At 30.9% G+C, this 20,063-nt stretch overlaps 1 protein-coding gene across 2 annotated transcripts in view; it reads right to left on the bottom strand.

Annotated features, from left to right (window-relative positions):
* Positions 1-10,223, bottom strand: part of homer3b (homer scaffold protein 3b) — a 141,808-nt gene extending 131,585 nt beyond the window's left edge. For both annotated transcript variants that reach the window (XM_030131789.1, XM_030131790.1), the window contains exons 1-2: positions 10,011-10,223; positions 9,779-9,902 (exon numbers count right to left, since the gene is read on the bottom strand). Coding sequence is in view for 1 of the 2 variants with exons in the window: in XM_030131790.1 (XP_029987650.1) it covers positions 9,779-9,783 (5 nt within the window). In the remaining variant the exon portion in view is untranslated. The remainder of the gene's footprint in view (positions 1-9,778; positions 9,903-10,010) is intronic.
* Between the last annotated feature and the right edge of the window lie 9,840 nt (positions 10,224-20,063).

Here is a 20,063-nt window from a genome sequence, read left to right as displayed (position 1 = left end):
TTCTGTGAAAATCCGGTATTTTCTTATATTTAATTCCATCTGAGACTCCCACACTATGTTCATCATCATATTCTAAGTGCTTTAAGATCATTAAGCATCAGAAAAACAGAAAGGTCACAGTTGTTATATAGATAATTAAGCCATATTGACTGATTAAACACCTAGATCTATTTTTGTGACAGCTCCTTTTTTTAGTTATTTATCATCATATAACATTGTCCTCTGCATTTTGCATTTTTCTGTGAAATTCTGGCCTTTTCTATGTTTAATTTACTGATCATGTAGAAGTTCATACGAACTCAGAGTAAATTCAACGGTTATTATATAAAAAATGACCTTTTTAGTAAGATATATCATTAACTGAACATAAAAACAAGTGTGTCCATCCACTGTCATTGACCCAAATCCATGGGTTTTATTGGTGAATTCATGCTGTAGAAGATGACGTTGTTTCCGTGTTCACTACGGAGCCTCTGAACACCAAAAAAAGACACATATGTTGCTGATGAAAAGCTAAGAAAATGCATTTTACCTGAATTATCTTAACGTATCGGTAGGATTAGTGGTTCAGAAGTTACTAAACATTTTATTACCCCATCCCCTGAAGGGGGGGCAAGGCGTATTGTTTTTGGTTTGGTTTGTTTGTTTTTTGTTAACACTTTAGGAGCAAAACTATTGGTAAAAATCATACCAAATTTGGTTTATAGATTACCAGTGACCCAGAATAGATGTCATTACATTTGAGGAAAAGTAGGTAAAAGTTTACATTTTTAATCAATTTTCTTAAATCTTTTTTTTTCCCCATTTACTTATAATGGGTGAGACTTCACATGTCTGTAGCAACAAAACTATTGGTTGAATTCAAACCAAATTTCATTTATAGATTGCCAGTGACCCTGAATGGATCTCATTACATTTTGGGAACAGTAGGTCAAAGTTAATTTTTTTAGGAATTTTATCTTCTTTTTTTTCCCCATTTACTTATAATGGGCAAAATTTTACATGTCTGTAGCAGCAAAACTATTGGTAAAATTCATACCAAATTTGGTTTATAGATTACCAGTGACCCTGAATAGATGTCATTAAATTTGAGGAAAAGTAGGTCAAAGTTTCAATTTTTTATGAATTTTCTTAAATCTTTTTTTTCCCATTTACTTATAATGGGTGAGACTTCACATGTCTGTAGCAACAAAACTATTGGTTGAATTCAAACCAAATTTCATTTATAGATTGCCAGTGACCCAGAATGGATCTCATTACATTTTGGGAACAGTAGGTCAAAGTTTTTAGGAATTTTATCCTTTTTTTCCCCATTTACTTATAATGGGAAAAATTTCACATGTCTGTAGCAGCAAAAATATTGGTTGAGTTCATACCAAATTGACTTTATAGACTGCTAGTGACCCTGAATGGATCTCATTACATTTTGGGAACAGTAGGTCAAAGTTAATATATTTTACGAATTTTTAAAATCTTCCCATTTACTTACAATGGGTGAAATATGTGTGAGGGGCGGGGTTTGTTGTGCCTTTCAGTAGATGTTTTTGGTTGCCCTTTAGGTCTTTGAATAAATGGTAAAATGGTAAATGGGCTGCACGTATATAGCGCATTTTCTACCCCTTCATGGTGCACAAAGCGCTTAACATTCATGGACACACTCATACACCAGTGTGAGTTGTGAGTTCATCAGTCTGTGCATGAAATCCTCCCAGTGCTATTGTTAGATAATTAGTCAATAATACACACTATCTATTCCCACCTGATGTGTGCATAAAGGATAAATATGTGACTGTAATGTTCTGAAAAGACCTCATTTCTATCAGACTTCACATGTGTGGTTCAGATCTTAATTTAGTCGACGGGCCAGAGATCAGCTCATCTTTTCCAGATTTCTAAACGTTCAGAAATATGTTCCCATGACTCTGTTGACTTAATGTGGTTAAACTCATCCTCTGGCTAAAACACGAGCCAGTGGATCTTCTGATTGCCAGACATGAAAAATAAATAAATGGAAAAAAAGGAACAAGCAGGCGAGGCTTCATATTTAACGGCCAAATCGGACTCAGCAGAGAAAAATTCTGAGTCAAGCCCAACCCTCGATGCTGGAGTGTCAGTGCATTTGTCAGTCTGTGCATTTAGATCCAATCTGATATATGTGAAGTATGACCAACAGGGAAAAATAAAATATCAGGGAAGAAAACAGCTTCTATAAACCAAAGTGGTCGTATTTAATGTGGCCTCCCTTTGCACTGAGCGTGTCTTTAACCCTTTTGTTCAGATAATATGAGATTTATGGCATTACATTTCTGATTTTTTTTTTTTATCACTAATGAGTAAAAAATAAATAAATAAGCAAAATGAGCCAAAAATTGAGAAACAAATTATCACCATGAAGCAAAAATGACCAGAATAATCAACAAAATGAACAAATTAATTAGCAAAATGAACAAAACAATCAGCTAAATGAACAAAATCATCAGCTAAATGAACAAAATCATCAGCTAAATGAACAAAACTCAGCTAAATGAACAAAAATCAGCAAAATCATCAATAAAATGATCAAAATATTTAGCAAAATGAACAAAAAAATAAGATAAATGAACAAAATAATCAGCTAAATGAACAAAAAACAGCAAATTCATCAATAAAATGAACAAAATATTTAGCAAAATGAACAAAATAATCAGATAAATGAACAAAATAATCAGATAAATGAAAAAAATCTGCAAAATCATCAATAAAAGGAACAAAATATTTAGCAATACAAAGAAAATAATCAGCTAAATGAACAAAAATCAGCAAAATAATCAATAAAATGAAAAAAAATATTTAGCAAAACAAACAAAATAAGCAGTAAAATGAACAAAACAATGAGCTAAAAGAACAAAAATCAGCTAAATAATCAATAAAATTCACAAAATAATCAACTAATTTAACAAAAATGAATAAAATAATCAGGTTTCATTCAGCATCTTCTATAAACCAAAGTGGTCGTATTTCATGTGACCTCCCTTTGTACTTAACATGTCTTTAACCCTTTTGTTCAGACAATATGAGATTTATGTCATTAATTTTCTGATGTTTTATACCAGCTTTCATTCAACACGTCAGATGTTTGTAATTGTTTGTGCTGTTTCTTGTCATGGGGTCAGAGGTCAAACTAAATAGTGACTTTATAAATATGTAGGCTGTGCTCATTTCAAAAACCAGCCTTTAAGCATAAAATAAATTTTGATGATTTATTGTGATAATTATTGACAGCTGACGTGAACATTTTTATCCTAATAGTATTTCACTGAGCTGTTCTAATCATTGTGTACACAGGTCTTGTTCTGGTCTATGAATCCATCTCTCAGAGGGGTCTTCCATCATTTCAGACCCCGGTATCTGAGCTGTAACATCCAGTTCTAAACCACCAGGGGCTTTATGTCTATGTCTCTATTAAAGACCATCCCCAAAGTGACCATATGCAAAAAAAAAAACTCATCTACAGCATAAAACATAGGACACATTTTCATTACAAGTAGGACAGACTGGATTTGAGATGTTTCCTTGCAGATTTAATCCACGGTGCAGATCAGTGGTGAACGGCTGCAGCTTTTAAAGTGGAATGTTACAAAGTTAATGTTGTTAACCCTCAGAGACCGAAACTATCCACTGATGGAAAATATTTAATACCTGTTGATCCATTAATCCTATCAACACATGTAAATAATTGGTGTAAAATACAGTTCGTCATCTTTTCATGGTCATCAGATATGACCCATTTGGACGTTCAGAGGCTCCGTAGTTACCGTGGAAACACTACAACTCAACAACATTGATTCATCAGTAAAACCCATGGAGTTGGATCAATGACAGTGGATGGACACACTGGGTTTATGTTCAATTATTGATATATTTTACTGAAAAAGTAACTTGTGATTTAGAAGTAGTTGAGTTTGAAGTGAAGTTGTATTTTGAATAAAGCTCGTGTAGAAAAGTGGTTTAGTGACTTTTGCAGATTCTATCAACAGAAAATCACATCCTCCTTCTATATAGACAACGGTTTCTTTGCATTTTTTTGTTTGTTTTAAGGGGAAAATAACCTTATTGCTTTGATATTGTGTTGTACAAAAGAGCCTGTACCAACTATAAATTTAATAGAATCGTTCTTCATTTAACCCGCGACGATCAAAACCATCTACTGATCTAAACTGTTTAATACCTGTCGATCCATTAATTCTGTCAATACATGTAAATAATTGGTGTAAAATACAGTTTGTCATCTTTTCATGGTCATCAGATATGACCCATTTGGATGTTCAGAGGCTCCGTAGTTACCGTGGAAACACCGTCATCTTCTACAACATTGATTCACCAGTAAAACCCATGGAGTTGGATAAATGACAGTGGATGGACACATTGGGTTTACGTCCAGTTAATGATATTTCTGCTGAAAAAGTCACTTTTTCTACAGTTTTCTCTGTTTCTGATATAATAACCCTCAACTTTAATCTGAGTTTTTATGAACATGTACATGATCGGTGAATTAAATATAGGAAAATACATAATTATCACTGGAAAAAATGCAAAAAAAACCAGAGGATAATATTGTAATAAATGATGATAAATCACTTAAGAAAGGTTAAATAGAAAAATTCATTTAGGAAGTTTATGTTCAGTTAATGATGTATTTGGTTGAAAAAGCCACTTTTTCTTTTGATTTACAAGTAGTCAAGTTTGAAGTGAAGTCATATTTTGAATAAAGCTCGTGTAGAAAAGTGGTTTAGTGACTTTTGCAGATTCTACCAGCATAAAATCACATCCTCCTTCTATATAGACAAAGGTTTCTTTGGATTTTTTTGTTTGTTTTAAGGGGAAAATAACCTTATTGCTTTGATATTGTGTTGTACAAAAGAGCCCGTACCAACTATAAATTTAATAGAATCGTTCTTCATTTAACCCTCGACGATCAAAACCATCTACTGATCTAAACTGTGTAATACCTGTCGATCCATTAATTCTGTCAATACATGTAAATAATTGGTGTAAAATACAGTTTATCATCTTTTCATGGTCATCAGATATGACCTATTTGGACGTTCAGAGGCTCCATAGTTACCGTGGAAACACTACAACTCTACAACATTGATTCACCAGTAAAACCCATGGAGTTGGATCAATGACAGCGGATGGACACACATGTTTTTGTGTTCAATTATTGATAACTTTGCAAAAAAGTCACTTTTCATTAGATAGATTTGGTTGAAAAAGTAACTTTTTCTTGTGATTTACAAGTAGTGGAGTTTGAAGTAAAGTCGTATTTTGAATAAACCTCGTGTAGAAAAGTGTTTTAGTGACTTTTGCAGATTCTATCAACACTAGTGCGTTGACCTGTGGGAACCACAAGTTCTAGATCCTCTGATCCAGTTCATTTCTTTACTTTCTTGGTAAATTCCACTGGCATTTTCAGTTGAATAACCTCTCAGCTGGCATGTCTGTTTCTGCACATGAAATTTGACACCATGACAACGTAGCCCTATTGTTTATCTGTTGCTAGGTAACCCATTTCAATGATGATTCTATGATTCTGGGTAAGTTTACTGCAAGGCGATCATATTCCAAAATTATTTATATCTCGCAAAATATTGGTCCCATCAACTTGCCCTTTTCACTAGTCTGTTTCTTGACCGAAACTGCATAAATACGACAAACTGCAGCAGTCAGCTCTGTACGGATTCTGTGTGATGCCCAAGACACACACACAGTCCACTTCTCTGTAAGAACCTGTACCAACTATAAATTTAACAGAATCGTTCTTCATTTAACCCTCGATGACCAAAACATCCACCAACGACCAAAACCAACTACTGATCTGAACTGTTTAAAACCTATTGATCCATTAATCTGAACAACACATGTAAATAACTGGTGTAAAATACAGTTTGTCATCTTTTCATGGTCATCAGATATGACCCATTTGGACGTTCAGAGGCTCCGTAGTTACCATGGAAACACTACAACTCTACAACATTGATTCCCCAGTAAAACCCATGGAGTTGGATCAATGACAGTGGATGGACACACTGGGTTTATGTTCAGTTAATGATATATAAGTCACTTCTTCTTCAAGTTTTCCTGGCTTGATATAATAACTTGAATTTACTCTGAACATCTACATGATCAGTAAATTAAATGTAGGAAAATACCTTAAAAATACAAAGGATAATATTACAACAAATGGCAATAAATCACCTATAAACTATTCAATGTCAAGTAAAATTCACTTGGAAGTTGCCACAGAAAGTTTTAGGTTCTTTAAGGGTTAAAATCAATCTAAACAAATTGTTGACTTTATATAATAACCTTTGAATTTACACTGAACATCTACAAGATCAGTAAATTAAATGTGGGAAAATACCTGATTTTCACTGAAAAATAAAAATTCAGAGGAAAACATAACAATAAATGGTGATAAATCATTTAAGAATGGATAAACATGGGGAGAAATTAATTTGGAAGTTGCCACAAAAATAGTTCTAGGTGTTTAAGGGTTAATCGGCCAATACACCTTAAATATCTAGATGACAGCTGTGACCTTTCTATTTGTTTTACTGGCCTTCTTGCATGACAGGCGCTTTGTGATCTTAAAGCACTTAACCCATGAGGACCCAGTGGGACTTTGGTGTCCATTCCCAAATGAAATTTTCTCTCAATTTAACTTTTCTTAAGTGATTTATCATCATTTATTCTCTGAATTTTGCATTCTTTCCAGTGAAAATCATCTATTTTCCTATGTTTAATTGATTAATCATGTAGATGTTCACAAAAGCTCAGAGTAAATTCAAAGGTCATTGTGTCAAAACAGAAAAAAAACTGACGAAAAAGTGACTTTCTCAGTAAAATATATCATTAACTGAACATGAACCCAGTGTGTCCATCCACTGTCACTGATCCAACTCCATGGGTTTTACTGGTGAATTAATGCTGTAGAAGATGACGGTGTTTCCACGGTAACTACAGAGCCTCTGAACGTCCAAATGGGTCATATCTGATGACCATGAAAAGATGACGAACTGTATTTTACACCAATTATTTACAGGTATTGATAGGATTAGTGGTTCAACAGTTGAGCTCAGTAGATGGTTTTGGTCGACGGTGGAGGTTTGGGTCTTTATGGGTTAAAATATGAACATAAACTTGTGACTGAAGGAAAAAAACTGAACATCTGGAGGATCTGCACATATGAGGCACTAGTAAATCTTTACATCTATAATACATTGTTCACAAAGTATGTGAGTGGAGCAGGCAGGCCTTCGCTTCTATTCGCACTTCTGTTAAAATCACCTCTGAATGTGGTCTGGATCCTTCCTACCTGGTGTCCACATACAATCACATTCTTTCAAACAGATGCTAATACCACTTTTGAGCAGAGAATCCACTTATTGAACAGAAAAGCTACAACTCATACTAAAATCTGATCCATTTATACCCGTTTGTGAGCAGTAAAATCCTGAATTTTGACTTTACAAGTTGTTAAAGACCACTTGAATGCGCTGTTATTCTCTGTTTGTCTCATTTGAGTCGAGGCACAGATTCAGCCTGGCCTTAAGAACGTTCAGAGGACACATAAATCACGTCTCTCAAGGGATCAAGACGGAGCATAAATAGAGATACATACAGCGACAATAAAACAGCATGACCACCACAATGTGCTGCTCTGATTTATTTGAGCTGTGGACTGTCACTGCGAGGCAGAAGATTTATTCTGAAAAGACCAAAATGCAGATACACCATATGGACAAAAGTATGTGGACACGTTGGATTCAGGTGTTTCTTTTCTAACAGAGGTCTGGGATACAAAACAATAATGACTAATGTGAGAAAATAGTTTTATGTTGGGATAAATATCATTGCATTGATTAGTTTGGTTTAATTTGTAATATTTGCTTCCAAAATGCCTCAGAGATGGTTTTTACTTCATTTCTCTCAACATAGATTTTTTTTTATCCATGACTATGATCTTAAATGTTCTACCTCTGAATTTCTAAAATAATTTCGTGCTCCAACTGTATATATTTATTTATTTATTTATTTATTTATTTTGTTTTGTTTTGTTTTGTTTTGTTTTTTTTACCACAACTACTCATCTACTTTCTTCATATCTCACTGAGGAAGAATAATGTCCCATTAAACTTTAAGGAAATATTGATGTCTATAAACTATATGGACAAAAATATTGGGACACATCATGTCTACAGCTGTAAGATGTCCTGTTCATGATGATTTGAAATTAAAAAAAAAAAGAAAAAAAAATCAATATTAATAATCAATATGATATTTATCACAACATAAAACTATTGTTCTGTATCCCAGACCCCTGTTAGAAAACACTTGCATTCAACATGTCCACATACTTTTGTCCACATATATATACATCCAGTTATGGTTATGACAAAAAAAAAAAAATCTAGAGCAAATTGTTGGTTTTCAGCCTCATGGACTGAAATACTTAGGCCCATTAAACTTTAAGGAAATATTGATATTTATAGGTCAAATCATCATGAACAGGACATCTTACAGCTGTAGACATGATGTGTCCCAGTATTTTTGTCCATATAATTTATAAATTAATTAAATCAATATTTTGTACAGTCACAAAAAATATTTATAAATTCAGAGGTAGAACATTTAAAATCAGTCATGGATAAATGTCTTTTAAAAATCAATGTTGAGAGAAATTAAGTAAAAACCATCTCTGAGGCATTTTAGAAGCAAAGATAAGCATTTTGGAAACATATATAAGCATGAACAGAACATGTAATGAGCCGTACCCATGATGTGTCCCAATATTTGTGTCCATATAATTTATAAATTAATTAAATCAATATTTTGTACAGTCACAAAAAAAAATAGAACATCTAAAATCAGTCCTTGATTTAAAAAAAAAAAAAAGAATCAATGTTGAGAGAAATTAAGTAAAAACCATCTCTGAGGCATTTTGGAAACATATATGAGCATGAACAGGAAATGTAATGAGCTGTAGCCATGATGTGTCCACATACTTTTGTCCACATAGTTCCATGGATCTGTGGAGCCTTAACAGACATAAAAGAACAGCTGATCATTTATTCATCATGTCAGAAGCATCTCCGTTCAAGTGTCACTAACCCTGGCCTGAAGGGTGGAGGCTGACACTATCATAATGTCTGAGGGGGGGGGGGGTGTTCAGGTGTGTTTCATACAATCTGGAGGGTCTGAAATCCAACACACACTCACACATCAAAGCTAATGAGAGTGAACACAGCGTGGCACCGTGGAGCTCCCACAGCAGAACTCAGCATCCCCTCAACAACAACCGGCCTGGAGGTGGTCCAAGGTGTGTTTTCTGCTTTCACAAAAGCAGAGCAGAACACAACAGGAGCTCACACTGCTGCTTCTGTCTACTGGAGGATGGATGTGGGCATGTTACGTGCGGATTCGACCTTTCTGGCGGTCACAGCTGTCATTATCAGACATTATCGGACATCAGAGCTCCGTTAAAAGTAGGTCAACCTTTATGGATCACAAAAAGCCACTCCAACAGATCCTTCCTGGGTGATGTATTCTCCAGATCCCCTTTGGAGACCTGGGTTCATATTCTTATCTGTGCTTCTTCTGCGCCTTTGTAAACACATGATGATCAACCCCTAAAACCCCTAAAACGCGCACTCAAGTTGACTCTAAAAGCATTTTTCCATGCGGATAAATCACTTCCAGACCACAGGACTGAGCGAACTGAACATTTCCAACTTACCCCATGCTCCGAGGATCTGCGTGTAGGTTTTTAATCCACTCAAATAAGTCTGTACGTCCTGTTGTTCCTCGCTCTCCAAAACTGATATCTCCGAAATCCTGCGCGCAACTTCAGCTACATTCCCCTCAAAAAACAAAAAACAAACAAAAACAAGCAGACAATCACTTCCGAGTCCAGATCCCCCTCCTGTTCCCCTTCCAACAGTACTCCTCTCCTCTCTCAAGTCACTTACTCCAGCCTCGTCTTCCTTTGTCCGCGGGATTCCACCGCCACTAAACACCGCGGTTCCGTCGTGTCCGTGCGTAATTACGCACCGTGGCACGTGTGGCTGCGCTCTGCGGCCGGGACGGACGGAGGAATGTGGATGAAAAGTGGGGTGGCGAAGTGCCGTGGGCTCCAACCTCCTCCAAGACTTGAGCTGAGCCCTCCCGTCTCTGAGCCAGATCACGCCGGGATCCCGTTCAACTCTGTCGGCGGAACTGTGGAGCCTCCTGGGCGCCGCCCGACGGCCACCGAGCGAACTGCAACCAACCCCCTCCACCCCCTCCACCCCCACCACCCCCTCAAATGTCAGAATGTGAAATAGAATATGTGGAAATGGCCTGGGGACAACCTTAACCCCCACCCCCTTTTTTTTGTTCATTTAGCTGATGACTTTGTTAGTTTTGTGGATTATTGTGATAATTTTATTGATTATTTTGTTTATTTTGCTAAATATTTTGTTCATTTTATTGATTATTTTGAAGATTTTTGTTCATTTAGCTGATTATTGTGTTCATTTTATTGATTATTTTTGTTTATTTTGCTAAATATTTTGATCATTTTATTGATTATTTTGAAGATTTTTGTTCATTTAGCTGATTATTGTGTTCATTTTATTGATTTTGTTCATTTTGCTAAATATTTGATCAATTTTATTGATCATTTTGCTGATTTTTGTTCATTCAGCTGATTATTGTGTTCATTTTGCTAAATGTTTTCATGTTACTAAATATTTTGTTCATTTTCTTGATTATTTTTGCTGATTTTTGTTCATTTAGCTGATTATTGGGTTCATTTGGCTAAATGTTTTCATGTTACTAAATATTTTGTTCATTTTCTTGATTATTTTTGCTGATTTTTGTTCATTTAGCTGATTATTTAGTTCATTTCGTTAAATATTTATTTCATTTTATTGATTATTTTGCAGATTTTTGTTCATTTAGCTGATTATTTTGTTAATTTTATTGATTATTTTTGTTTATTTTGCTAAATATTTTGTTCATTTTATTGATTATTTTGCTAAATATTTTGTTTATTTTATTGATTATTTTGCTGATTATTTTGTTCATTTTATTGATTATTTTGCTGATTATTTTGTTCATTTTATTGATTATTTTGCCAATTTTGTTCATTTAGCTGACTATTTTAATAATTTTGTTGATTATTGTGTTCATTTTGCTAATTATTTTTGTTCATTTTATTGATTATTTTGCTAATTTTGTTCAATTATCTGATTATTTTGTTCATTTTGTTGATTATTGTGTTCATTTTGCTGACTACGTTGTTCATTTTGCTAAATATTTTGTTGAATTTATTGATTATTTTTGTTGATTTTTGGCCATTTAGCTGATTATTTTGTTCATTGTTCGGGACTGTGGAGCCTCTTGGGTCCCACCCGATGGCCACCAAGAGAACTACAACCAACCCCCCCCCCCCCCCCGCCCCCTTTTCCTGTGTCTTTCCATTTAAATGTCAGAATGTGAAATAGAATATGTGGAAATGGCCTGGGGACGGCCTTAAAAGCCCCCCTCAGTGTGTATTTATGAGATGCAGAGATATAAAAGCTGGGGGCAAACGTATCTGGAAAAGACTGGTTCAACACAGGCCAAAGCCCTTCTGCGGCACATGATCACATGTACAAACCTGAACCCAAGGGCTGTGTTTACCCCTCAAAACCAGAAAAAAACAGATAAAACCTCTTTTCTCCCTTGCAACGCACTATATGATAATCCCATCAAATTCTATAGATGAATAAATAACAGAGATCAGAAATATGGAGACGTGTCACTTGTACTTATATACAGCATTCACATAATACGGTTTAAGATAATCTAATAATCTAATCATAGATGCCTGTTTTTCTCATTAATAATTATAAAATATAGTAGAAATGAACCCATGAAGACCCAGTGTTACGTCTGTGGTAGTTCAGAAATTGATTTTTTTCTCTCTATTTAACCTTTCTTAAGTGATTTATTACCATTTATTATAATATTATCCGTTGTATTATGCATTTCTTCAATAAAAATCAGGCATTTTCCCATATTTAATTAACTAATCCTGTAGATGTTCATAAAAGTACATACGGTTTTACTTCTTCCTACTCCTTTTCGAGCATGTATAATTTCATTTCATTTGTTTAATTTATCTTCTTCTTCTTATCATCATCATCATCATCATCATCATCATCATCATTATTATTATTATTATTATTATTATTATTATTATTATTATTATTATTATTATTATTATTATTATTTGCTCCTGGAGGATTCTGTTGGGTTTCTGTAAATTTGATTTGATTTTGATTTGATTTGATAAAGCGCTTTGTGACTCTGTCTGTGAAAAGTGCTCTATAATAAAATTCACTTTTTATCTATCTATCTATCTATCTATCTATCTATCTATCTATCTATCTATCTATCTATCTATCTATCTATCTATCTATCTATCTATCTATCTATCTATCTATCTATCTATCTATCTATCTATCTATCTATCTATCTATCTATCTATCTATTTATTTATTATTGTTTGTTTGCTTATCAATCATTTATTTACCAGTACTTATTTTTTGTTGGTTGATTTTTGTTTTGATTTCACTGTCTATGTGTTCAAAATGAAGATTTCATTCATTCATTCATTCATTCAAAACCTCAGATTAAAGTTACTTGTCATGGTATCAGAAACAGAAAAAAATGAAGAAAAAGTGACTTTTTTTTTAACAAAATCTCTCATTAACTGAACATAAACCCAGTGTGTCCATCCACTGTCATTGATCCAACTCCGTGGGTTTTACTGGTGAATCAATGTTGTAGAAGATGACGGTGTTTCCACGGTAACTACGGAGCCTCCGAACGTCCAAATGGGTCATATCTGATGACCATGAAAAGATGACAAACTGTATTTTACACCAAATATTTACATGTATTGATAGAATTAATGGATCAGAAGTTCTTAAACATTTTATATTGGTAGATGGTTTTGGTCACCAGTGGTTGTTTAAGTCTTTATGGGTTAAACTGTGAACATACAAAAGCAGATTAATACTGTAATAGTAGAACAAAACTACATTTAAAAACCAAAAATATAAATAAATTCATGATTGACACAAAATAACCACAGGGAGTATAACTGGAATTTTCCAGATATTGTTTTGATGGATCAGATCCTCGTCTTTTAAACTACATCATGTATTTGATTTTCCTGTAAAATATATACAGTACTGTGCAAACGTTTGCGACAGCCTTTAGATTTTTTATATGCATTTCTCAGTCTTTTTTCTTCAAATACAAGAAAATACAGGAAATATGTGCACAGCCTTAAAAAAAAACACAAAAAAACAGAACTAAAAGGGTTGTAAAGGTTAAAGTCAGTATTTAGTTTGACCTCTGACCCCATGACAAGAAACAGCAAAAACTGTGAGAAACATCTGACGTGTGTTGAACGAAACCTGGAATAAAACATCAGAACATGAACAAAAGGATTAAAGACATGTGAAGTATGAAAGGAAGGTCACACTAAATACGACCACTTTGGTTTGTAGAAGATGTTGAATAAAAACGGATTATTTTATTATTTTTTGTGAAATTAGTTGATTATTTTGTTCATTTTGCTAAATATCTTCTTAATTTTATTGATTGTTTTGCTGATTTGTGTTCATTTAGCTGATTATTTTGTTCATTTTGCTAATTATTGTGTTCGTTTAATTCATTATTTTGTTCATTTTGCTAAATATTTTGTTAATTTAATTGATTAAATTGCAGATTTTTGTTCATTTAGCCGATTATTTTGTTGATTATTGTGTTCATTTTGCTAAATATTTTGTTGATTTTATTGGTTATTTTGCTGATTTTTGTTCTTTTAGCTGATTATTGCATTCATTTAGCTGATTATTTTGTTCATTTTACTACATATTTGGTTCATTTTATTGATTGTTTTGTTGACATGTTAAGTGTAAAAGGAAGGTCACACTAAATACGACCACTTTGTTTTATAGAAGCTTTTTTTTTTCACTGAAATCTTTGTTTTTCCTGCTGTACATACTACAGTAACGTTTTTCCTGCTGTACAACCTATTTAGTTCTGTTTTTTGTGCGTCTTTTCATTCTGTGCACATATTTCCTGTACTTTTTTGTTGTATCTAAAGAAAAGAGACTGAGAAATAAATATGCATGTTAACTTCAACACTGCAAAAACAACAAATCTAAAGGCCGCCTAACACTTTTGCACAGTCGTGTACACTCACACATTTATAAATTATATGAAAATAGAAGCTGCAATAATGTCAAAGATACTAAAAGATGTAAAGTATCACAGTATGTTTGATGTTTTGAATGAAATCGAAAGCTTAAAACTAGAATGTTAATAGAATAGGTTGGAAAAAGTCCAAAAGTGCAGCTTGTTTTGTAGATTTATTTCCCCTTCTTAAGCAGACGTTCTAATAGAACTAGTGAGTCACTGCTGCACGCTTTGAAAGAGCTGCACTTTATCTCATTAGTGCACAGTGGCTTGGGTTTTGCAGTCCCCACCGGTTTAAAATAAACCACTTATTTGCATGAATATGGGCTTATCATGGGAGAATGGGGCGTCAAATGTAGTGGAAGAGCGTTGAGAGCAGCTCCTGTGAACTCATGCTCATCATGTTGCTCAGTGGCCTGTTACAGAGATGCAGACGACTGCCTCCGTTCGCTGCCGGGAACATCACATGTCTGCCTCACATGCAAACAACACTACTGCACTGATGGAGACACTTATGCTCCGTCAGAGGAAGGTTGGAGCACCGCTGGACGGACAGACCGGGACAGACCAGGACAGACCGGGACAGACCAGGACAGACCGGGACAGACCAGAACCTCCAGGACTCCGCCTTCAACACTCAGGGTGTTAATGACCTCTGGCAGATCCATGTGCAGACGCAGATACGACTTCTTATAGAGGATTATTGTGTTCATTTTACTAAATATTTTGTTCATTTTATTGATTGTTTTGCTGATTTTTCTTCGTTTAGCTGATTATTTTGTTCATTTTGTTGGTTCTTTTTCATTTTGCTAAATGTTTTGTTCAGTTTATTGATTATTTTGTTGATTTCTATTCATTTTGTTGATTATTGTATTCATTTTGCTAAATATTTTGTTCATTTTATTGGTTATTTTGTTGATTTTTGTTCATTTTGTTGATTATTTTGTTCATTTTGCAACATATTTTTTTCATTTTATTGATTATTTTGTTGATTTTTGTTCATTTTGTTGATTATTGTGTTCATTTTGCTAAATATTTTGTTCAGTTTATTGATTATTTTGTTGATTTCTATTCATTTTGTTGATTATTGTATTCATTTTGCTAAATATTTTGTTCATTTTATTGGTTATTTTGTTGATTTTTGTTCATTTTGTTGATTATTTTGTTCATTTTGCAACATATTTTTTTTCATTTTATTGATTATTTTGTTGATTTTTGTTCATTTTGTTGATTATTGTGTTCATTTTGCTAAATATTTTGTTCATTTTATTGATCATTTTGTTGATTTTTCTTCATTTTGTTGATTAGTGTGTTCATTTTGCTAAATATTTTGTTCATTTTATTGATTATTTTGTCAAAATTTGTTCAATTAGCTGATTATTTTGTTCATTTTGCAAATTATTGTTTTCATTTTGTTGATTATTGTGTTCATTTTGGTAAATATTTTCTTCATTTTATTGATTATTTTGTTAATTTTTGTTCAGTTTGCTGATTATTTCGTTCATTTTGCAAAATATTTTGTTCATTTTATTGATTATTTTGTTGATTTTTATTCATTTTGTTGATTGGTGTGTTCATTTTGGTAAATAATTTGTTCATTTTATTGATTATTTTACGGAAATTTGTTCAATTAGCTGAATATTTTGTTCATTTTGCAAATTATTGCGTTCATTTTGCTGATTGTTGTGTTCATTTGGTAATTTTTTTTTTTCATTTTATTGATAATTTTTTTGTGTGTGTGTTTTGTTGATTATTGTGTTCATTTTGGTAAATATTTTCTTCATTTTATCGATTATTTTGTTGATTTTTGTTCAGTTTGCTGATTATTTTGTTCATTTTGCTAAATATTTTGTTCATTTTATTGGTTATTTTGTTGATTTTTGTTCATTTTGTTGATTATTTTGTTCATTTTGCAACATATTTTTTTCATTTTATTGATTATTTTGTTGATTTTTGTTCATTTTGTTGATTATTGTGTTCATTTTGCTAAATATTTTGTTCAGTTTATTGATTATTTTGTTGATTTCTATTCATTTTGTTGATTATTGTATTCATTTTGCTAAATATTTTGTTCATTTTATTGGTTATTTTGTTGATTTTTGTTCATTTTGTTGATTATTTTGTTCATTTTGCAACATATTTTTTTTCATTTTATTGATTATTTTGTTGATTTTTGTTCATTTTGTTGATTATTGTGTTCATTTTGCTAAATATTTTGTTCATTTTATTGATCATTTTGTTGATTTTTCTTCATTTTGTTGATTAGTGTGTTCATTTTGCTAAATATTTTGTTCATTTTATTGATTATTTTGTCAAAATTTGTTCAATTAGCTGATTATTTTGTTCATTTTGCAAATTATTGTTTTCATTTTGTTGATTATTGTGTTCATTTTGGTAAATATTTTCTTCATTTTATTGATTATTTTGTTAATTTTTGTTCAGTTTGCTGATTATTTCGTTCATTTTGCAAAATATTTTGTTCATTTTATTGATTATTTTGTTGATTTTTATTCGTTTTGTTGATTGGTGTGTTCATTTTGGTAAATAATTTGTTCATTTTATTGATTATTTTACGGAAATTTGTTCAATTAGCTGAATATTTTGTTCATTTTGCAAATTATTGCGTTCATTTTGCTGATTGTTGTGTTCATTTGGTAATTTTTTTTTTTCATTTTATTGATAATTTTTTTGTGTGTGTGTTTTGTTGATTATTGTGTTCATTTTGGTAAATATTTTCTTCATTTTATCGATTATTTTGTTGATTTTTGTTCAGTTTGCTGATTATTTTGTTCATTTTGCTAAATATTTTGTTCATTTTATTGATTGTTTTGCTGATTTTTCTTCATTTATTTTGTTCATTTTGTTGGTTCTTTTTCATTTTGCTAAATGTTTTGTTCAGTTTATTGATTATTTTGTTGATTTTTATTCATTTTGTTGATTATTGTATTCATTTTGCTAAATATTTTGTTCATTTTATTGGTTATTTTGTTGATTTTTGTTCATTTTGTTGATTATTTTGTTCATTTTGCAACATATTTTTTTTCATTTTATTGATTATTTTGTTGATTTTTGTTCATTTTGTTGATTATTGTGTTCATTTTGCTAAATATTTTGTTCATTTTATTGATCATTTTGTTGATTTTTCTTCATTTTGTTGATTAGTGTGTTCATTTTGCTAAATATTTTGTTCATTTTATTGATTATTTTGTCAAAATTTGTTCAATTAGCTGATTATTTTGTTCATTTTGCAAATTATTGTTTTCATTTTGTTGATTATTGTGTTCATTTTGGTAAATATTTTCTTCATTTTATTGATTATTTTGTTAATTTTTGTTCAGTTTGCTGATTATTTCGTTCATTTTGCAAAATATTTTGTTCATTTTATTGATTATTTTGTTGATTTTTATTCATTTTGTTGATTGGTGTGTTCATTTTGGTAAATAATTTGTTCATTTTATTGATTATTTTACGGAAATTTGTTCAATTAGCTGAATATTTTGTTCATTTTGCAAATTATTGCGTTCATTTTGCTGATTGTTGTGTTCATTTGGTAATTTTTTTTTTTCATTTTATTGATAATTTTTTTGTGTGTGTGTGTTTTGTTGATTATTGTGTTCATTTTGGTAAATATTTTCTTCATTTTATCGATTATTTTGTTGATTTTTGTTCAGTTTGCTGATTATTTTGTTCATTTTGCTAAATATTTTGTTCATTTTATTGATTGTTTTGCTGATTTTTCTTCATTTATTTTGTTCATTTTGTTGGTTCTTTTTCATTTTGCTAAATGTTTTGTTCAGTTTATTGATTATTTTGTTGATTTTTATTCATTTTGTTGATTATTGTATTCATTTTGCTAAATATTTTGTTCATTTTATTGGTTATTTTGTTGATTTTTGTTCATTTTGTTGATTATTTTGTTCATTTTGCAACATATTTTTTTTCATTTTATTGATTATTTTGTTGATTTTTGTTCATTTTGTTGATTATTGTGTTCATTTTGCTAAATATTTTGTTCATTTTATTGATCATTTTGTTGATTTTTCTTCATTTTGTTGATTAGTGTGTTCATTTTGCTAAATATTTTGTTCATTTTATTGATTATTTTGTCAAAATTTGTTCAATTAGCTGATTATTTTGTTCATTTTGCAAATTATTGTTTTCATTTTGTTGATTATTGTGTTCATTTTGGTAAATATTTTCTTCATTTTATTGATTATTTTGTTAATTTTTGTTCAGTTTGCTGATTATTTCGTTCATTTTGCAAAATATTTTGTTCATTTTATTGATTATTTTGTTGATTTTTATTCATTTTGTTGATTGGTGTGTTCATTTTGCTAAATATTTTGTTCATTTTATTGATTATTTTACGGAAATTTGTTCAATTAGCTGAATATTTTGTTCATTTTGCAAATTATTGCGTTCATTTTGCTGATTGTTGTGTTCATTTGGTAATTTTTTTTTTTCATTTTATTGATAATTTTTTTGTGTGTGTGTTTTGTTGATTATTGTGTTCATTTTGGTAAATATTTTCTTCATTTTATCGATTATTTTGTTGATTTTTGTTCAGTTTGCTGATTATTTTGTTCATTTTGCTAAATATTTTGTTCATTTTATTGGTTATTTTGTTGATTTTTGTTCATTTTGTTGATTATTTTGTTCATTTTGCAACATATTTTTTTCATTTTATTGATTATTTTGTTGATTTTTGTTCATTTTGTTGATTATTGTGTTCATTTTGCTAAATATTTTGTTCAGTTTATTGATTATTTTGTTGATTTCTATTCATTTTGTTGATTATTGTATTCATTTTGCTAAATATTTTGTTCATTTTATTGGTTATTTTGTTGATTTTTGTTCATTTTGTTGATTATTTTGTTCATTTTGCAACATATTTTTTTTCATTTTATTGATTATTTTGTTGATTTTTGTTCATTTTGTTGATTATTGTGTTCATTTTGCTAAATATTTTGTTCATTTTATTGATCATTTTGTTGATTTTTCTTCATTTTGTTGATTAGTGTGTTCATTTTGCTAAATATTTTGTTCATTTTATTGATTATTTTGTCAAAATTTGTTCAATTAGCTGATTATTTTGTTCATTTTGCAAATTATTGTTTTCATTTTGTTGATTATTGTGTTCATTTTGGTAAATATTTTCTTCATTTTATTGATTATTTTGTTAATTTTTGTTCAGTTTGCTGATTATTTCGTTCATTTTGCAAAATATTTTGTTCATTTTATTGATTATTTTGTTGATTTTTATTCATTTTGTTGATTGGTGTGTTCATTTTGGTAAATAATTTGTTCATTTTATTGATTATTTTACGGAAATTTGTTCAATTAGCTGAATATTTTGTTCATTTTGCAAATTATTGCGTTCATTTTGCTGATTGTTGTGTTCATTTGGTAATTTTTTTTTTTCATTTTATTGATAATTTTTTTGTGTGTGTGTTTTGTTGATTATTGTGTTCATTTTGGTAAATATTTTCTTCATTTTATCGATTATTTTGTTGATTTTTGTTCAGTTTGCTGATTATTTTGTTCATTTTGCTAAATATTTTGTTCATTTTATTGATTGTTTTGCTGATTTTTCTTCATTTATTTTGTTCATTTTGTTGGTTCTTTTTCATTTTGCTAAATGTTTTGTTCAGTTTATTGATTATTTTGTTGATTTTTATTCATTTTGTTGATTATTGTATTCATTTTGCTAAATATTTTGTTCATTTTATTGGTTATTTTGTTGATTTTTGTTCATTTTGTTGATTATTTTGTTCATTTTGCAA

This window comes from Sphaeramia orbicularis, chromosome 4 (genome assembly GCF_902148855.1).
Source record: "Sphaeramia orbicularis chromosome 4, fSphaOr1.1, whole genome shotgun sequence".
NCBI classification, from domain to species: domain Eukaryota; kingdom Metazoa; phylum Chordata; class Actinopteri; order Kurtiformes; family Apogonidae; genus Sphaeramia; species Sphaeramia orbicularis.
Note: the sequence above shows the minus strand (reverse complement) of the source record. Positions and strands in the feature narration are given on the sequence as shown.